Source organism: Rhincodon typus, chromosome 6 (assembly GCF_021869965.1).
Source record: "Rhincodon typus isolate 14 chromosome 6, sRhiTyp1.1, whole genome shotgun sequence".
Classification (NCBI taxonomy): Eukaryota; Metazoa; Chordata; class Chondrichthyes; order Orectolobiformes; family Rhincodontidae; genus Rhincodon; species Rhincodon typus.
Genome location: NC_063337.1, coordinates 33,753,346 through 33,775,235, shown reverse-complemented (window position 1 = coordinate 33,775,235; position 21,890 = coordinate 33,753,346). Strand labels below are relative to the sequence as shown.

The window sequence follows — 21,890 nt, the reverse complement described above, 5'->3', positions numbered from 1 at the left end:
ACGTCAAGAGTTGCTGTTCTCCTCCAGCTCCACACTTACTTAGCCCAATTTTGGATAACTTGCCAAGTTGTTCTGGATCTCATGTGCTTTTATCTTTTTGAGTTGCCCATTTGGGACCTTGTCAGAGGTTTTGCTGAAAATCCATATAAACTACATCAACTGCTACCTTCATCTGCCCACCTGAGCACTTCACAAAACTCTCAAATTTGTTAGGTATGACCTCCCTCTGATTCAGTTAGTTTTATTCATCATATTTTGACAAATGACAAAACTTATTCTATACTCTTGACGTTCACGGGTTCAAGTTGAAATCCAACCACAAAGTACTTTTTCCATTCTGAAGAGTTGATGCATTTTAGAGTTAATTTTGACATATGCAAGTATTGAAATTCTCAAATTGGGAATACATTGCACTGAATAGTTTCAATGGAACTTGAGTTATTGAATATAACCAGAGCCACATGGAAATTTAAAGCTGAACAACTTGAATTGGGTAAGTTACAACAGTTATGATGTCTAAATAAATCCTAGTTTTTGTATCTTGATACGCTAAACTATTAAGGGCTCCAGGCGTTATTAATGGTACACTGAATCTTCTGGTTTTGAATTGCATCTTAGGGGCAAGATCCTTGCCAAAAGAATAAACGTGCGTATTGAGCACATAAAACATTCAAAAAGCAGGGACAGCTTTCTGCAGCGAGTGAAAGCTAATGAAGAGGCCAAGAGAGCAGCTAAGGAGAAGGGGACCTGGGTTGAGCTGAAACGTCAGGTAGGAACAGCAGCATGCCTTGAACTTTACGTAGCCATCCAAACAACAAGTGGAATGTTATAAGTCAGGTGCTGAAGGGCATTGTCATCTACACTTGATCGTTACTGAAATCTACATGCTGATTTTTAGGGGAAAATGTTCAGGCAATTCAAAGCTTGTAATCATTTGTGAAGGGAGGTGTCTGACTTATTGAATTTCTGGATTGCAGCTGTATTTCTACCGAGACAACAGCGGAAATAAATGATACTACTGTAGCTTATTACTGCGGCATCCCTACTGATATGTTCCATCTTCCCAGGGCTGCTTTCTGGATATTTAATTCAGGGCGGCTGCCCCCTCCCTCTCGGGCTTTCTACATACTAGCTCTAAAAGGTCTCCTTGGTACGGTTTTAAGAATTTTCGTCTATCCCTACCTTGCTCATTAAAACTGATTTATTTTGGGTTGTTAAGATCTCCTATTGCTACTTCATTCTTCTCTGAAGTCTCTCTACATTTGATTCTCTAATCCCTGACTCTCTGGAGACTTAGTCAATACAGACAACAGCATGTTTGCCCTTTGTGATTTTTACTTTTACACATGTCCTCATTTGATCCTTCCAAGCTAACATCCCTCCTTGCTGCTGTAATTCGTTCCTTGATCAATATTTTGACAACCATCTCCCTCTTAGCATTAAAATACCCTATCACCAGTAATGTTGAGTTGTCAATCCTGTCCAGCATTCAGCCAAATCTCAGTCATAGCTATGATTTCATACTCCCACCTGCCTGTTTGTCTTGCCAAACTATTTTCTTATCTATTTTTATGCTTCAGTGTGCTGGACTGTCTCAGATCAATTTTAGTTTCTAGTTGCATCTCAACTCTCAACCCCATCCTTCCCATCCCACTATTTATCAGGATCTTATCCTCTTGCTGATATAGTTGAAATCTTTCCCAACTGCATTAACCAATCTTCCCATAAGGATGTTACTCCTATTCCTATTCAAATGTACCCATCCAAATTCTTCTAGTCCCATTCTCTCAGAAATTGTTCCAATACCTCAGGAATTTAAAGGTCTCCCTCTTGCAGTGCCCCTCCAGTCATACAGTCATCTGCTCTATCCTTCTATTCCTGTACATATTACAATATGGCATCCTACTAACTTTTTTGGATTCCTGCTTTTGTTCCCTATCTTTTCTCCCACCTGCTGGACCTCGTACAGTGCCATGGCCTTAGTTGTGGCTAGTCTCCACAGACAACCTGCCCTCTTGTTTTTTGAGAAACAGTTGCAAGTGAGATGAAATGAAAGGATTCCCTAATTAGCTGCTGCTGCCTTTCTGTTTGGCGGTTACCCATTCCCTCTTTGCCTCTACTCCCTTGAGCTGCAGGGTGACCACATCCTGAAATGAGTTATGCACAAACCTTTCAACATCATAGATGCACCTTAGTACCCCCAGCAGAGGCATTTCCTGCACATGCGGTCATCAGGGGTGTCTAGGATTTTCCACCAGATGTGCAAAACATAGACCTGAGATCCCCAGATATCTTAACCACATCAAATGTAGACTGTTACTTTTAATTATCTTTATTCCTATTTAAAGGTGACTAGAAAGATTTTTGTCAGGCAGACAACAGGAACCCTTTAACTCTTATCAAGGGAAAAAATATACTTTGTTATAAAATATTAATTCGCAATGTAAAATGATCTGTGTTTGCAGTCTTAACTAAATCAATAGTAGTCGCATTGGACAAGAGAGAAATACCCACTAATTTCCTACCTGCTTTCCTGTAACATTATGTTTCGCTTTGGTTGAAACAAGTCTGCCATTGGCCTGTTTGTTTAGGAGACCTTGCTGCTCCAGTGTCCCACATAGGTCGACTGCCCAACTTGTTGTGGGGTTCTGTTTGTGGTTCGGATTCTAAGAATTTTGATTATTATCTAAGGCTCATCTAACTAAATTTAAGAATGATACCATTTTACTAATGTACTGATTTTCTACTTTGCAGCCTGCTCAGCCCAGAAAAGCACACTTCGTACGAACCAAGGCGAATAAGCCACAGCTGCTGGAACCAATTCCATATGAGTTCATGGCATAATTTTGTAAAACAAAACAAATAAATATTGTCTGAATTTGTATCGATTTTTGTGCACTATTTGTCAATTTTCACCCTGTCTTGAGACGTTTGCTGATCACCCTCTGCTATAGTTTGCGAATGATTGTAGTGAATTCCAAGAACAGGCTCTTGAAATTTTTAAATAAATTAATATTTCTAACAAATGTACTTTGTGGCTCAAAACATCAATTGGAAATATGAAGTACACTTGAAGAAAAATTTAATTGGGCTCCTTGCAGAAATATTTGTTTCATCTATAACTGAGTGAGGTGCCAGATGACTGGAGAGGGGCTAATGTTGAGCCTTGGTTTAAGAAGAGATTGTAAGGAGAAGCCTGGGATCTATAGACCTGAGTCTGACTTTGGGTAAGTTGTTGACGTAATTCTGAAAGATAGGAATAGTATGCATTTGAAGAGGCAAGGGATGATGAGATAATCGGCACGGTTTTGTTTGAGGGAAATCATGTTTCTCAAACTTTTGAGTTTTTTGAGGAAGTAATCAAAATATTGAGGACAGAGCAGTAGACCTTGTTTCCTTGGACTTTACTGAAGCTTTTGACAAGGTTCCACATGGTAGACTAATTAGTATTAGATCACATGGGATTCAAGCCAATTGGTGAGCTCACCTTAATGACAGGAGACAATGGAGGAGGGTTTTTTGGACAGGAGGCCAGTTACATGTGGTGTCCCACAGGGATCAGTGCTGGGTTCTCTTGTTTATCATTTATATAAATGATTTAGATAAGAATATAGAAGATATGGTTTGTGGATGATACCAAAATTGGTGGTATAGTGGTCAGTGAAGATTAGAGATCTTGATCAGTTAGGTCAGTGGGCTGAGAAGTGGCAGATGGAGTTTAATTTAGATAAATGAGGTATTGTATTTTGGTAAAACAAGAGCAGGAGTTATGATTTTAAAAAGTAGGTCCATGGATAGTGTAGAACAGACATCTAGGGGTTCAAGCACATAAATCTTAGGTTTGCATTGCATGTAGACAATGATTAAGAAGACATTGAGCATGCTTGCCTTGCTTGCTCAGACCTTTGAGTAATGGAGTTGGGATGTCATGTTGATGTTGAACAAGATGTTTGTGAGGCCTCTTCAGGTGTAGATCATAGAATCCCTACAATGTGGAAACAGACCCTTTGGCCTAACAAGTCCATATCGACCCTCAGAGCATCCCACCCAGACCCAACCCCCTTTCACCCACCTACTCGACACATCCCTCCATACTATGGGCAATTTAGCATAGTCAATCCACCTAGCCTGCACGTCTTTGAACTGTGGGAAGAAACCAGAGCACCCAGAGGAAACCCACACACACTGGGAGAATATGCAAACTGCACACAATTGCCTGAGTGGAATCGAACCCAGGTTCCTGGTGCTGTGAGGCAGCAGTACTAATTGACTCAGTGTCCAGTTTTGGTTGCCCTGGTATAGGAAGGATGTTATTAAGCTGGAGAGGGTTCAAAAAAGATTTACCAGGATGTTGCTGGGAATGGAGGGTTTGAGTTTAAGGTGAGAGGAGAAAGATTTAAAGACATGGGTAATTTTTTTTAACACAGCAGTTTGTGTGGAATGAACTTCCAGAGGAAGTGTTGGATGCAGGTGCAGTTGCCAAGTTTAAAAGACATTTGGACAAATACGTGAAAAAGAAATGTTTGGACGGATCTGGGCCAAGTGCATGTAAATTGGACTAGTTTGAGATCATGGTTACCATGGGCTGGTTGAACAGAAGGGTCTGTTTTTGTGCTCTGACTCTACAACTTGACTGTACTGCTCACTTCCTGTATCCTTTGATTCCCTGAGAAGTTAAGCGAGAGTCAGTCTGCTTTAAATATACTCAAGATGAAGCACCACAACTCTTTGGGGTAAATGATTTCAAAGATTGTCTTTTGAAAAATATTCTGCCTTAAATGTTTTGACAAGTGATGCAGCTCTACCCATGTCTTAAATTTCCTGGCTGTAACAAGCCTGTGCTGATACTCCAGTCCTTTTGGAATGTTTCAATGAAATTTAGATGAAGTAATGTCCAGAAAATACAAGCCAGATTTACTTATTGCTTCAATATAGGGCAACCTTTTCATTTTGCATATGTTTCCAGCTGTATTTTCAACATGCCACATGATTGTAGCAAGTCTCTAATGCTGTTTTGATGAAGATCATTATGCTGTCTAGTTTTTTTTTTGCTGCATTAGCATCCTAAATGTGTATTCCCTGGAAAAGTACACCATGTCTGAATATGAACATTGAAAAGATACTTTTTAAAATCCACTTTTTCATTCTATCCAGTGGGAAGCTTAACACCTGCCCATGTTATATTCCCATCTTGCTATAGAATCCTAGAGCTGTACAGTGTGGAAACACCTGATCCAACTTGTCCATGCTGACTAGATATCCAAAATTAGTCACATTTGTCAGCTTTTGGCCCATATCCGTCTAAACCCTTCCTATTCACGTACCTATCCAGATGTCTTTGAAATGAAAACCAAAAGAACTGCGGATGCTGTAAATCAGGAACAAAAACAAACTTGCTGGAAAAGCTCAGCAGGTCTGGCAGCGTCTGTGAAGGAGAAAACAGTTAACGTTTTGGGTCTGGTGACCCTTTTAAATGAAATTGTACCAGCTTCCACCACTTTCTGGCAACTTATTCCATACACACGACCTTCTGTGTGGAAGAAGTTACCCCTAGGTCCCTTTTAAATCCTTCCCCTCTCACCTTTAACCAATGCCCACTAGTTTTGGATTTAGCCTACCTTAGGGAAAAGACCTTGACTATTCACCCTATCCATGCTGCTCATGATTTTTATAAACATCTAAGGTCGCCCCTCCGCCTCTGATGCTCCAAGGAAAATAGCCCCAGCCTATTCAGCTTCTACCTATAGCTCAAACCCTCCAACCCTGGCAACATCCTTGTAAATCTTTTTTGCACTCTTTTAATTTTCACAACATCCTCCCTATAGCAGAAGACCAGAATTGCATGCAGTATTCCAAAAGTGGCCAAACCAATGCCCTGTACAGCTGCAACATGACCTCCCAACTTCTATACTAAATGCACTGTCCAATAAAGGCAAGCATACCAAATGCCTTCACTATCCTGTCTACTTTCTACTTTCAAGGAGCTATGAACCTGCACTGCAGTCTCTTTGTTCAGCAACGTTTCCCAGGACCTTACCATTAAGTGTATAAGTCCTGCACTGATTTGCCTTTCCAAAATGCAGCATCTCATTTACCTAAATTAAACTCTATCTGTCATTCCTTGGCCCATCTGATTGAGGTCTATTGTACTCTGAAGTAACATTCTTCGCTGTCCACTACACGTCCAATTTTGGTGTCATCTGCAAACTTACTAACCATACCTCTCATATTCACGTACAAATCATTTATATGTATGCCAGAAAAAAAACCCTGCAAGACATAGGGGGCCAGATTTCCAAAAACATGGTAAGAGATAGCTTTTATGGAGCGCCTTTACTTTTTTTTTAAAATGGCTGATTTGAGGAATGAATCTTGGTGCTAAGGGCCAAGGTATTGAAGGCATGGCTTTTAGCTGAGCAAATAAAATCTAGAATGATCAAGAGACAGAATTGGATGAGTGCAAATATATTGGAGAGTTTTGGGTTTGGAGATTAGGGACAAGTTCGTGGAAAGATTTGGAAACAAAAATTTGGCCAAGGGCATAGTTGACATCTGAATTGCCTCAAATTATGGAAATTAGAATGCAGGAGGTTGGCCAGGGTGACAAAAGAGATGGTGGGGGTCTTGGTGTAGAGTCAGTCATATTAGTGATGGAAACCATAGCATTGGTAAGACTATTGATTCACCTAAAAGTTTAACATTTCAAAGGCTTTGACCAGTCTGGTTACCAGTGGGAATGACAGACGTAGCAGCAAAGGAACATCATTTGTAGTGAAGGAAAATAATGGCTTTAATCTTGGTAGTACTTAAATGATGGAAGTTCTGCTCATCTTATGAGCTGTTTTCTAATTTAGCAATAATCAAAGGGTCACAAGGTGACGGTGGGTTAGAGCTGGCTGTTGTTAGCACACAAAATTAAGTGTGGTATATTCAGTTGATGTTTGCAAGGCACCACATGAAGATATGAAATTGTCTGGGGTGATGGGATCAAGGATAGTTCCTCAGAGGGCGCTAAAAATAATTGTAACACTGGGAGCCGGAAGAGAAGCCATTACAATATATAGTCCAATGCTGCTGCTTAAATATGTTTGCCACATAAAATTGAGGGTAACTTCAGCATAGACTGGTCAATAAACAAAAAGGAGCAACAACCATGTTTAGGATGGCAGATGATTTGTGCTTGAGCCTTGGCTAGTTACAATATCTCAATGTTTTACATAAGACAAATGTATCAAGTTTACTCCCTACAAACAAAAACAAGTTGCTGGAGAAACTCTGCAGGTCTAGCAGCATCCTTGGAGAGAAAGAGTTAACGTTTCAGTTCCAGTGAAGAAGGGTCACTAGATTCGAAACGTTGACTCTGCTTTCCCTGAACGATTGCCGCCAGACCTGTTGAGTGTTTCCAGTATGTTTCTGTTCTTATTGCAGATTTTCAGCATTCGCTGTTCTTTTTCATTGTGTGATCTGTCCATCCTGCGTATCGACATTTTCATGTTTTAATGGTTAGTTCGGTAAGCAGATAAATAAAACGATCTGACTATACTCAGACGAAAAGTGCTGCCCCTGCTGAGTAATCGACAATGGGGCAACTTTGAAAGGAATGTATTATATAATTTCCCAGGTTCTGAATCATCTTACGCACCGCTAATAAACAATTTACACAACTGGTGATTATTCGTCACTAAATGAGGGAATTGATCCTTAGCGTAAACACACCCACGCACACCATCCACACTCATGCGGAGGATTTCCATTTGATTACAAGCAAAAACCTTTCGAATGGATGTGAGTGCCTGTAACATTCATGGATGCAGCAGTATATTCAAGAAGTAAAATCTCAATGTTAAATTCAACTGGGAAGTGGAAATACTTCACGTTGCAGATCGAAAGCTAAAACAACGTTGATAACATGGTAAAAGAAGCCGGTTGTAATACCTGATAACGTCATTTATTTATAGTGTCTTTCCTGACTTGTGAAAATATTTGAAGAGTTTCCTTCTTTATCTAATATATAGATAAGTATTTTTCCAATGAGAATTACTGAGAAGGCTTGTAACAAAATTGATTTGTTAGTTGTTAGATCCTTGCAAGCTTTGAATATGCAACATCTGAGTTGTGCGTAATAGCGCTTCGGCGTGTAAGAGGAATATGCAACATCTGCCGTTTCTGTTTCCTTTCAGACCCTCCAGGGTCCCAAACATAGTCTTCCACTCAAACACCAGTGTACTTGTACCTTCAATTTTAATACACTGTCAACGATAGTTTATACTGCGCACACTGTGATCATGTTCCCAATTTGTGGCATTTTTTTCAGAGACTGCAGTATTTTCAATAGAAAAACTTCTACTTTAATTTGAGGAGTACTGTCAGTAACGAGAAAAAGAAATTAAGTCGTCAGTGATCTACTTGCTAAAATCTGTAGCACGGTGCTATGTAAATTTTCGAAGATCAGCGATTAATCCAATCCTGGTTGACTTTTGAAATTATTCCTTTTGCCTTTCCATCTGATGCCAATAACTTGGATACAATTCCCTGGGAGAAGTGACCCACTGGTAAATAGGTGGCTTTCATATTTGATCAAGTTGCCTATTAACCAAACCCTGTGATTTCGTACATGGGGTGTGTGACCTCGTACATCCCGGTATGCGAATCACAGGATATAGTTCATTGAACATTATGAGCCGAGCCTGTCTCCTATCGATTCCAAAGGCAGAAAATATCATGCTGATACAACGTTTGTCAACTAATTTTATTTGGTTAAGCTGTCAGTTTAATAACATCAACTAGATAATACCAGCCACTCAATTCTACAGAACTTATAAACTTGCATTACATAATGTTGTAGGTGAATTATTGCCAGTTTTGCCCATTTCAGAACTAGAAAACATATTTCATATGCTTTAAGATGTTTTCATATTGTGACCATTTCCTTACATTATCCTGGGAACCTAATATTTAATGCATGATGAGAGGGGAACATGACAATAACCAAACTCTCATTACTGATTCTATCCCTTAATGACTCAGTATCAGTCCAATCTGATCTCTTTGTCAGTCTGTAAGCGTCTACTAGCCTTAAGTTATTTTTTTCCAGTCATTAAACCATTCTGAGTTATTTCTGAATAATAGTCTATCCTGATTTAAATAAAATATTTCCCATAGTCAGCATTTGGTAATGCAACCAATTGGACACCAAGGATATATCTATTCCTCAAGATGTACAGCTGACTAAAAACTAAAAAAAAACTGATTTTTAAAAAAAATGTTCACATCACATAAGTAGACTACAGCCATACTGCATGTTGTCATAGAGTACAGTGGGCAAGAAGCATATTGAAACTTTTGCAAGAACCATATTGGCATGTAAAATGTGAATATAACAATGTGAACTTCAAGAGTAATTAAATTTCTAATAGCTCATTTAAACAAATAATAGATTTCAGCAAATGGCTTCATCAGTGACCCAGTGGCTAGCAACATAAAGGAAGAATCTTCTAGGTCTGTGCTTAATTGCAGGTTACAACTAAGGTTAGAGTTTGTTCATCAGGATTAACATACATTACTGGAGTTCGGTTACAACAAAATTTGGTTGTTACGTATTGCCCTTTAGTGACTCACCATGGCTCTCAAAAAAGTGAAAATTTGAATGAGGTGCCAGAGGGTTGTAGACTTTTGTTTCATTGGAACTCCGAGCAAGTCTTCATTCATGTGTGCAATTCTCTGACATAGGCCACACTTGATGCCATTTTGATAACAAGACAGGGAGGAGACAGATGGAATCAGTGGGAGTAGATTTCAATAACCCTGGGACTCAAAATTTTGGATCAAATTAATTGGAACAACAGTGGGAACAGACAGAATACTTTGAAACAAAACTTTGAACATAAAGGAGGAAACAGCAATCTGACATTACCGGAAAGTAGATATGAAATTGGTAATTGAGTCCTTTTCTTTTTCTCTAAACTAGGGCATTGGATTAAACTATGAACTGGGAATTTTTTTTTAAAAGAAGGCAGACACTAAGTAAATTAATAATTAGCATCAGCCTTTCTTGTATCAGTTGAAATTTACTGTATACATATACATATGGAAGACATTGATTGAATGGTGACTTGAACACATACAAAAAGACACATCCTGAAACAGGAGTAGAATAGAGGCAGGAGACATATCCTTGTAATGTTTCACTTAATGGATAACCACTCTGAGTAAAGACACGTTTTGGTTTGTTTGTTCACTGCTTGGCTATCAGGAATGCATCATTAGCACATACCAGCTTCACCTAAGTGTAGATTTCACCAGAGTGCAAGGGCAATTTGTAAATAGTTATAATTTAGTCAGATCGGTTAACAGGCACCACTTATTATTATACATGAGTTAAATTAGGATTTTTGAGGCTAAGTTACATTGAAGACCTAAAGGATAAAACAAAATCAAATAAATTAAACATGCTAGATTAAAAAAAATGTGGCATTTCAAAATTTGAATATTGAATCAACTGGGTAAAATTCAGTGGAGGTGGTAGGACAGGTGATGCTTTGCAGCTGTAGCAGGTGGGTCTAGTAAATATCATTATGATTCACAACAACTGCAACTGCAGTATGAGTCTATTCAAGGAACTACTCAAATCTACTCAATAACCCAGCCTCATTAGCTCTCTGCAGTAAAGAAGTCCATAGATTCACTTCCTTCCGAGGGAAGAAACTCTTTCTAATCCATTTAAATGGGTGACTCTTATTCTGAGATTATCACCTTTGGTCCTAGACTCTTCCACAAAGTGAAACAACCTTTCTGCATCTACTCTGTCAACTCCCCAGGAATCTAGTATACTTCAATAAGTTGCCTCTCATTCTTCAAACTCTGTTGAGTATAGGCCCAACCTACTCAACGGCTACTCATAAGGCCGACCCACCATATCTTGTGTTAGCCTAGTAAACCTCTGGACTGCTCCAATGGCAGTTTATCTTTCCTCAGGTAAGGGCCCTAAAACTGTTCATAGTACTTCAGCTGTGGTCTGACTAATGCCTTGTACAGTTTTAGCAAAAGTTCCCTACGTTTATACTAAATTCCGTTTGAAATAAAGGCCAACATCCCATTTGCCTTCCCTATTACTTGCTGAACTTTGATGCAAGATTTTTTTGATTCATGCGTGAGGACTCCCATATCCCTCTGTTCTGTAGCTTTCTGCAGTCTTCCTCCATTTAAATAATATACAGCTCCTCTTCTTCCTGCCAAAATGCATAACCTCTCATTTTCCCATATAATCCCACCTGCCAAGTTTTGATTACTCACTTAAACTGTTTCTGTAGTCTTTTTGTATCATCCTCACAACTTAAGTTTCTCGCTATTCTTGTGTTATCCACAAGCTTGGCAAGAGTGCATTCACTTTCTTCAATCAAAGTCATTAATATATATGGTAACTAATTGTGTATCCTGCACTGATCCCTGTAGTAGTTATAGGCTGCCATCTGAAAATGCCTCCCATATCCTAACTGTGTTTTCTGTTACAAAAACAGAAATTGTTTGTAAAATGCAGCACGTCTGGCATCATTTGTGGAGAGAAATCAGATTTAAAATTTTGGGTCTAGTGATTCTCCTTCAGTACTGTTTTTTTGTGTCTTCTATTAGTTAACCAATCTATGCTAATATACTATCTCAACACCATTGGCTCTCATCCTATTAAATCACTTTATGTATGTTACTTTATTGAATGCCTTCTGAAAATCCAGATATATTACAACCACCTGCTTCCTCTTCATCTATCTTGCATAGTACCTCCTTAAAGAATTCTAGTAAATTTGTCAGACATGATTTCCCTTTCATGAAGCATGCTGATTCTGCTTAATCCTATTATATTGTTCTGAATGCTCTGCTATTACATCTTTTACAATAGATGCTCACAATTTCCCAATAACGGATGTTAAACAAACTGACCTGTAGTTACCTGTGTTTCTGTCTCCTTCTCTTTCTAAATAAAGGTGTTAAATTGAGAGTTTTCCAATCTTCATGGGACTTTTCCAGAATCTAAAAATTCTTGGAAAGATTACAACTAGTGCATCCATCATCTCTGTAGCTACCTCCTTTCATATCCTAGGCAGCATCGATCAGGTTCTGTGGCCTTGTCAGTCTTTAGCCCCATTAATTGCCCTAGCACTTTTTCTCTAGTGATATTTTATTGTATTCATTTCCTCACTATCTTTGCCCCTTGATTATTTAGTAATTTTGAAAGGCTATTACTGCCTTTTGCTGTGAAGACCGATGTAAAGTATTTATTCACCTCCTCTGCCATTTCCTGGTTTCCCATCATTATTTCCCCAGCTTCGTTTTATAAGGAGTCTATGTTCACTTTGCTTCTTTCTTCCCTTTTATATATTAAAGAAGTTCTTGCTGTCTTTCTTGATATGACATGCAAGATTACCTTCAGAGTTTATTTTGCCATGTTTATTATCCTGTTTGTCACCTTTGTTGTTTATTTTTAAACTTTCGTAATTCATTAATCTTTGCTTCATTGTTATGTTTTTTCCTTTCAAATTGATGCTATCCTTAACTTCCTGGTTAACTATAGTTAGTTTATCCCCTTCCCAAAATTTTTCTTTGTCACTAAGATATATCTTTGCTGGAAGACATGAATTATTTTCTTAAATGTCTGCCATTGTTGCCAACCATCTTTGGTGCTAAACTACTTGCCCAATCCACTCCAGCCAGCTCTTCCCTCCTTCCTTTGTGTAATTCCTGTTATTAGCATAACTGTTTCTGACCTAGATTCCTCCTTATCAAACGAAATGCTAAATTCTACTATGTTATGGTCACTGTTTCCAATGGCATCTTTTGCTCCAACATCATTTTGTTAAACCTGCCTTTTTACATATCATCAGATCTAAAATAGCCGAACATCTGGTTGTTTCCAAATTCTAGGACATTATCCCAAATACTGTCTATGAATGCATCCTTATGGCTACCTCTGCCAATCTGACTATTCCAATCTAAATGAAGATTAAAATCACCCATGATTAATGTGCTGCCTTTGTTACATGCCCTCATTATCTCCTACTTTATTCTCTGTCCCACTGTATAGCTACTGTTAGGGCACCTATATGCTACACTTACCTGCGTCTTTCCTTTTTTATTTATGTACACCCATCTGGATGCTACATTCTTAACTTCAAGATAATTTCTTGCTACCATATGTATTTCTTCCTGTACCAATAATGCTACCCCACCACCATTTTCTTCCTGTCTGTGCTTTCACACTGCTACATACTCCTGAATATTTAGCTCCAAACTTTGATCTCCTGTAACCATGTTTCTATATTAGTTATAAGATCGTACCCATTAACCTGAATTTGTGTCATTAATTCATTTATTTTGTTCTGAATATTATAAGCATTTAAGCAAAGAACCATTAATTTTGTCTTTTTACTAATCTTTCCAGCTTTGACCTAATTGCTGCTCTTTTTTATAAGTTTGTATGCTTTGTCCCTTCCTATTCCACTCTGGGTATTGTTATCTAAATAGCTGCCTTGTAATTCTGGCATATCCTCTTGCTCTGTAAACCTACATTTCCATTCTGTCAAACCCAACCCCCACACCAATTAGTTTAAATCCCTCTCTGCAGCCTTATTTATTCAATTCATCAGGACACTGGTCCCAACATAGTTCCAAGTGAAGGCCATTCCACCAGAACAGCTCCATCCTGCTCCAGTAATGGTGCCAGTGTCCCATGAACTGAAACCCATTCCACAAAGACATCAATCTGTGAGCCACACAGTCATAGCCTTGACTTTATTTACCTTATGCTAATTTGCTTGTGGCTCAGGTAGTAATCCAGAGATTATTACCCAGGAGGTTCTGCTTTATGCCATCCTTGTTTACTTTAAAAGCCTCTTTAAAACATCCTTCTTTGACCCAGATATTAACCAACCTTTCATTATCTTCTTCTTTGAGTTGGCATCACGTTTTTCTTGATTACATGAAAACATGATATAAATGCAAGGTTTTTTATGCACAGTAGCAAGCACTGTTTACCATCTCATGTATACACGAGACTTTTACTACACAATTTTGTTTATATGACCGAGCCAGAATTTCAAGCTAAAAATGTGTGGGATCCAAAAACATCTGCAACTTGTAATATCAAATGATTCACTGCAGTTATGTTTACTTTTAACATGGTTTATGTAAATCAGAGCCAAATCAACATGTACATAACTCCAGTCTGTATGACTAATCTGATTCATAAGATTCTGATTCATAAGATTCTGATCAAATATCAGATCTGACAAATTAAGTACAATGTGGGACAGTGTCGTTAGTCCATTTTGGCAGAAAAAAAATTTAAAAAGCATACTATCTAAATACTTAGAAGTTGTAGAGTTCTAAGGTGCAGAGAGACTTGGATGTCCAAGTGCATGAATTGAAGAAGATTAGTATGCAGGTACAGCAAGTGATCAGGAATGCTAATAGAATGTTATGTTTTATTGCAAGGGGAATTGAACGCACAAGTAGGGAGTTTATGTTCCATTATGCAGGGCATTGGTGAAACTGCATCTGCAATAGTGTGGACAAGGTCAGAAATCACACAACACCACATTATAATCCAACAGGTTTATTTGAAAACACAAGCTTTTGGAGCCTCACTCCTTCTTCAGAAGTTAGTGAGAGAGGTAGTATTAGACACAGAATTTAAAAGTAAAAGATCAAAGGCTCACACCACTGATGAGGATGTATTAAACAAACCTAAGGTGCTGCTAAATCTTTAATCAGTTAGAAGGTTTTAATTGATTAATATGTACATGTAAATCCACAATTCATTTCAAGTCACTGTCCTCCCCACTCCCCCAACACACACACATTCACTCTCTCTCTCACACACACATGCACTCTCCCTCCCCCCTCTCACAAACATACACACATATAAATCTATGGGGTGAATTTGTATTTGCAGATACAGTCTAATTTGTTCAAAAAGCACACAATTTATAGACAGTCAGTCAGTGTGGCATTTTATAAATTCCTACTTTAGAAATAGAACCAGTCTGACTCCAAACCAAAACACAAACAGATTCTAAACAAGACCTCACAACTAACATATATTGTCTGACCTAAAATGTCACCTCTTCTTTACACTGATGAAACCTTTAGTTCTCTCAGGACAGTGACTTGAAAGGAATTCGTGGATTTACATGTACATATTAATTAATTAAAACCTTTTAACTGATTAAAGATTTAACAGCACCTTAAGTTTGTTTAATACATCCTCATCAGTGGTGTGACCCTTTGATCTTTTACTTATAAATTCTGTGTCAAATATTACCTCTCTCACTAACTTCTGAAGAAGGAATGAGGCTCTGAAAACTTGTGTTTTCAAATAAACCTGTCATGTGATTTCTGACTTTGTCCACCCCAGTCCAACACCGGCACCTCCACATCATGCAGTATTGTGTACAGTCCTGGTCACTATAGTTATTGATGATGTTAATTTGTCAGAATAATTCAGAGAAAGTTTACTGGACTAATGCCTGGAATGAGTGGATTACTTTATGAGGAAAAGTTAGGGAGGGTAGGTCTGCAATCTCTAGAGTTTAGAAGAGTTAGAGGTAACTTAATTGGAAAATATTAGATGCTGAGGGGACTTGACTGGGTGGATGTAAAAAGGATGCTTCCTCTTGTGGGAGAATTTAGAATGAGGGGCCATTATTTAAAAATAAGATATTTAAGACAGATATAAGGAAATCTTGTTTTGTCTCAGAGAGTTATGAGTCTTGGGAATTCACTTCCTTAAAAGGCAGTGGATACAGAATCTTTAGATATATTTAAGGCAGAGTTAGGCAGATTCTTGATTACCAAGGTGATGAAAGATTGTCGAGAACATGCAGGAATGTAGAGTTCATGTTAAAATGAGATCAACCATGATTTTATTGCATGGCAGAGCAGGCTCAAAGGACTGAGTGATCTACTCTCATTCCTTGTTTGTGTTCTTTAAAATGCTGTAAAGTTGATACAAAATAAGTGTAATAGAATTTTGTGAGACGATTTTGGAGCTTAATTACTGTCTAACTAAGCAAAATACTACAGATGCTTCTAATCTGAAGTAAAGACAATAAGTGCAGAAAACAGCATTCTCTGTAAACTGGTGGCTGCACTCCAAAGGCCTGCTTACAGAGCCAGTGCAGTATTGACTCCTGGTTCCAGAATTTGCAGATAAAAACAAAATTAACATGAAAGCTGGATGGCGAAGCTCAACCAGTCCTGGCTGCATCTGCGGAGAGAGAAACAAAGTTAATGTTTCCACACTGATATGACTGTTCTTCAAGACTGTTCAACTATTTGTTAACTTTCATTTCTTCTTGGCATGTGAGCAAGATCAGCAATTATTACCCATCCCAAATTGCCCTTGAGAAGATGGAGGTGAGCTGCCTTCTGGAAACATTGCAGTAATGTAAGGTTAGTTTCTTTTTACACAACTATTGCTTAAACTTTATATATAAATTGCGATACAGTTATTAATTAAAATATCATATGAAAAGTGGCTGTATATATACAAGTGGGTATAGATAAAAGATATTTATGAAGGTGAAAGTATGATCTGTCTGTTAGTGTTGAGACGTGTTTCTTGCTTGAAGATTTTCTTTCTGAGGGTTAAAACCTGAAATCAAGATTCATAAGTTTAAATGGCTTTTGTAGTCAGTTAGAGATTGCGTCCACAGGCAGACTCAGTAGGTGCAGCATATTTTAGGAAAGAGAGAGCTGTCTTGTCCTTTTTAGTTCTCCAGTTACAGCATTTGCAGAATGCTTGGATCCTTTCAACAAAACTGCAGTTGATTTCTTCTCTTTACACTCCCTTTGGCTCAGAACTCTGTCTTTAATGGTGTCTCTCGGAGATCTTCTTGGAGTTATAACAATATTTCACATCTGTCTTATCACATCCAAACAATAATGGCTGCTATGTTAACTTTGGTGGATCATTTTTCCAAAACACAAAGTTACTTATGCTGGAGTTCTCTTTGGTGTCTTTCTAGTCTCCTATTTTTTTCAGAAGCTTTCAATTCTCACACCTTGAGAAGAACCCATTGCATTGTATAAGGATAAATCAAACCCTAAGTGTCTGCCTTTCCACTCTAAGCTAAGATAACACACCAGTCCATCTCTATTTTTTTGTCTTTGCTAATTCACTCCATTCAATGGTATGACTTCTAAAAACCACTTTCCTGGAGTCTGTGGTCATCTTTATAGATTAGTCTTCTTTACAAAACATATAACATTACAATTACACAGTTGTTAAACTAGACGTTAAATAAATTGGTCTTCTCAATGTAGAGCAGGCCATATTGTGAGCAGTAAACACAGACTTAAATTGAAGGATGTAAATATAATTTGCTGTCCAGCCTGGAAGGATTGTTTGGGGCCATGGATGGTGAAGACAGAGGAGAACAAAGGGTAAGTGTAGCATCTGGTGCTGCACGGTGGATCAGTGGTTAGCACTGCTGCCTCACAGCACCGGGGACCCAGGCTCGATTCCACCCTTGGGCGACTGTGTGGAGTTTGCACATCCTCCCCATGTCTGCATGGGTTTCCTCCGGGTGCTCTGGTTTCCACCCACAGTCCAAAGATGTGAAGGTTAGGTGGATTGGCCATGCTAAATTGCCTGTAGTGTTCAGGGATGTGTAGATTAGGGTTGGGCCTGGGTGGGATTTGTGTACAGGCCTCCAAACAGTAGTCAGGAGCTGTGGTGCAAGATACACCAGGAGATAGAAAAAGTGTGTAGCAAAGTCACAACGATCATGAGGGATTTCAATATGCAGGTGGACTGGGAAAATCATGTTGGTAGTGGATTGCAAGAAAAGCTGTTTGTGGAAAGTCTATGAGATGGCTTTTTGGAGCAGCTCATGGTGGAGCCCAAAAGGGAACAGGTGATACTGGATTTAGTGTTGTGCAATGAGGTAGACTTGATAAGGGAGCTTAAGGTAACGGAATCCTGAGGAGGCAGTGATCATAAGATGATAGAATTTACTCTGCAATTTGAAAGGGAGAAGATAGAATAAGAGGTAACTGTATTACAGCTGAATAAAAGCGACTACAGAGGTATGAGGGAGGAGCTGGGCAGAATTGACTGGAAGAAGAGCCATGCAGGATGGACAGTGGAAAAGCAATGGCAGGAGTTTCTGGGAGTAATTCAGGAGATGCAGCAAAAATTCATCCCTAGGAAAAAGAAGCATGGTACAGGCAGCATGAGGCAACCATGGCTGACTAAGGAAGTCAGGCATAGCATAAAAGCAAAAGAGAAAGCATATAATCTGGTGAAGGGCAGTGGGAAACCAGAGGACTGGGAAGCTTATAAAGACCAACAGAGGGCAACAAAAAAAGAAATAAGGAGGGAGAAGATTAAATATGAGGGTAAGCTAGCCAATAATATAAATGAAGACTGTAAGAGTTTCTTTAGATATATAAAGGGCAAAAGACATTGGACCACTGGAAAATGACGGTGGAGAGATAGTAGTGGGGAACAAGGAAATGGCTGAGGAACTGAATAATTACTTTGCATCAGTCTTCACAGTGGAAGACACAAGTAATCTCCCAAAAATTCAAGAAAGTCAGGGGGCAGAGCTGAGTATGGTGGCCATCACCAAGGAAAAGGTGCTAGTAAAACTGATTGGCCTGAAGGTGGATAAATCACCTGGATCAAATGAACTACACCCCAAAGTTCTAAAGGAGATAGCTGAAGAGATAGTGGAAGCATTAGTGGTGATCTTTCAGGAATCGCTAGAGTCAGGGAGGGTCCCAGAGGATTGGAAAATTGCTAACGTGACACCCCTGTTTAAAAAGGGAGTAAGGCAAAAGATGGAAAATTACAGGCCGATTAGCCTAATCTCGGTCATGGGTAAGATTTTGGAGTCCATTGTAAAGGATGAGATTTCTGAATATTTGGAAGTGTATGGTAAAGTAGGGCAAGGCCAGCATGGTTTCATCAAGGGGAAGTCATGCCTGACAAATTTGTTGGAATTCTTTGAGGAAGTAACGAGCAGGGTAGACCAACGAGAGCCAATGGATGTAATCTACCTGTACTTCAAGAAGGCCTTTAATAAGGTGCTGCACAGGAGGCTGCTGAATAAGATAAGGGCCCATAGTGTTCGAGGTGAGGTGTTAGCATGGATAGAAGATTGGCTGTCTGCCAGTAATCAGACAGTGAGGATAAAAGGGTCTTTCTCAGGATGGCAGCTGGTGACAAGTGGTGTTCCACAAGGGTCAGTATTGGGACCACAACTTTTCACTTTATACATTAATGATCTAGATGAAGGAACTGTGGGCATTCTGGCTAAGGTTGCAGACAATACAAAGATAGGTGGAGGGACAGGTAGTATTGAGGAGGTGGGGAGGCTGAAAAAGAATTTGGACAGGTTAGGAGAGTGGGCAAAGAAATGGCAGATGGAGTACAACGTGGGGAAAGTGTGAGGTCATGCACTTTGGTAAGAAGAATAAAAGCATGGACTATTTTCTAAATGGAGAGAAAATTCAGAAGTCTGAAGTGCAAAGAGACTTGAGAGTTCTAGTCCAGGATTCTCTCAAGATAAACTTGCAGGTTGAGTCAGTAGTCAGGAAGGCAAATGCAATGTTGGCATTTATTTTGAGAGGACTTGAATATAAAAGCAGGGATGTACTACTGAGGCTTTATAAGGCTCTGGTCAGGCCACATTTGGAGTATTGTGTTCAGTTTTGGCCCCCATATCTCAGGAAGGATATACTGGCTGTGGAGCGGGTTCAGAGGAGGTTCACGAGAATAGTCCCAGGAATGGAAAGCTTAACATATGAGGAACGTTTGAGGACTCTGGGACTGTACTCATTGGAGTTTAGAAGGATGAGGGGAGATATGATTGAAACTTACAGAATAATGAATGGTCTGGACAGAGTGGATGTTGGGAAGATGCTTCCTTTGGTAGGAGAGCCTAGGACCCGAGGGCACAGCCTTAGAGTAAAGGGAAGATCTTTTAGAATGGAGATAAGGAGAAACTTCTTCAGACAGAGAGTGGTGAACCTATGGAATTCACTGCTATAGAAGGCTGTGGAGGCCATGTAATTGAGTACATTTAAGACTGAGATAGATAGGTTCTTGATTATCAAGGGTTATGGGGAGAAAGCAGGAGAATGGGGTTGAGGAAATTATCAGCCATGATTGAGTGGCGGAGCAGACTCGATGGGCTGAATGGCCTAATTTCTGCTCATATGTCTTATGGTCTTATGGACGCTCTGAGGGTCGGTGTGGACTTGTTGGGCCGAAGGGCCTGTTTCCAAACTGTAGGGATTCTATGAAATCTACCACACTTGCAGAAAAGTATGGGAGGAAGGGGATGGGGTGACTGAGAGAAGGAGTTATGGAGGGAATAGCCCCACAAACTCCCTGGGGAGCCTATTCCACAAATTTATCGCTTGCTTACTGAAATTTTGTTTTTGCAAGTCAGTTCTGAAGTTGAACCATCCTGTGGTGATGTCATTACCATAAGCCATGTCAACAGGTTCCACTGTTCTAGGACAGGTGAAGTAGAAATGGTTTCCATTTCAGTCCCTAAAAACAGTAATCATATCAGCTCAGAGATAGTACCTCTCAATCTTCTCCTTTCCAGTAAGAATATGTCACATTTGCACAATTACTCATCATAATCCAATGCCTCTACTCCTTCAGTGGTTTTGGTTTCTTTCAGTCTACTGTAATATTAACCAAATGCAGAGCAGTGAGTCATAGGATTCATTTTGAGTCTGTGTTGGGGTCATTTATCTCAAGTGGGGAGTAGTTGGAGTGTTACGTTTCAGCTGGGTTAGGAAATGTAAAAGCCAGCTACAATGCCCATGATTGATTGCTATTCAGTGAGCCCCTACTATGGAATGCTCAAAAAAAGCCATAATGAAACAAGAAACTTAGTTGTGATGGCTCCCATGCTTGAACTATTATTATTATTATTATACAATTAATATTCTTAACTGAGATCATGCATGAAGAATGAGTGTGGGTAAGGCAGCAGAATGTTCTGGGTCCATTAACCAGCAAGAATCTTACGGTGGGGAGAATACTGAAAACGAAATAAATGAGCTGAAGATATTCAAGATGTTAGAAGTAGCTTTTATTAACATAATGTTGAGTTTACAGTAATATTAAACACTCTAAAATCATCTATAAATATAAAAAGTTACATATTTTTGTTCACCTCATGTATCCTTTCTATTTTCCATACCTATTTTTATTATTTTAAATTGAATTTTACTTTATTGTAACTCATACACTGTATTCTAGTTTCAGAACTTTGTAATATTTATAGATCTTACTGAGTTTCTTCTATAAGGCCATAGATGTGGTGTTTGCATATTCTCCTCGTGTCTGCGTGAGTTTTCTCCGGGTGCTCCAGTTTCCTCCCACAGTCCAAAGATGTGCAGGTTAGGTGGATTGGCCATGCTAAATTGCCCATGGTGCCCAGGGATGTTTAGGTTAGGTGGGTTAGATATGGGAAATTAGGGGACTGGGTCTGGGTGGGCTGCTCTTTGGAGGGGCGGTGTGGACTTGTTGGGTCGAATGGCCTATTTCCACACTGTAGGATTCTATGATTCTATTCTACGTAAGAGCAGAATTAGGCCATTCGACCTAACAAGTCCGTTCTGCCATTCAATGAGACCATAGGTGTTCTAATAATCCTCAACTCCACTTTCTTGCCTGATTTCCATAACCCTTGATTCTCTTAATGATTAGAAATCTGTCTATCTCAACCTTGAATATACGTAATGACCCAGCCTTGACAGCATTAAAGAATTCCAGAGATACACCACCCTCTGAGAGGGGAAAATCCACTTCATCTCTTAAATGACTTCCTCCTTAGTCTAAGATTATGTTCCCTGGTCTTAGAATCTCC

General features: G+C 39.1%; 1 protein-coding gene across 1 annotated transcript in view; it reads left to right on the top strand.

The window, feature by feature from the left end:
• rpl21 (ribosomal protein L21) overlaps positions 1-2,882 on the top strand; it is a 12,311-nt gene extending 9,429 nt beyond the window's left edge. Inside the window, exons 5-6 of the mRNA XM_020529178.2 lie at positions 619-769; positions 2,755-2,882. Of these exons, the coding sequence (XP_020384767.1) occupies positions 619-769; positions 2,755-2,844 (241 nt within the window). The 3' untranslated portion in view covers positions 2,845-2,882. The remainder of the gene's footprint in view (positions 1-618; positions 770-2,754) is intronic.
• The last annotated feature ends 19,008 nt before the right edge of the window (positions 2,883-21,890 follow it).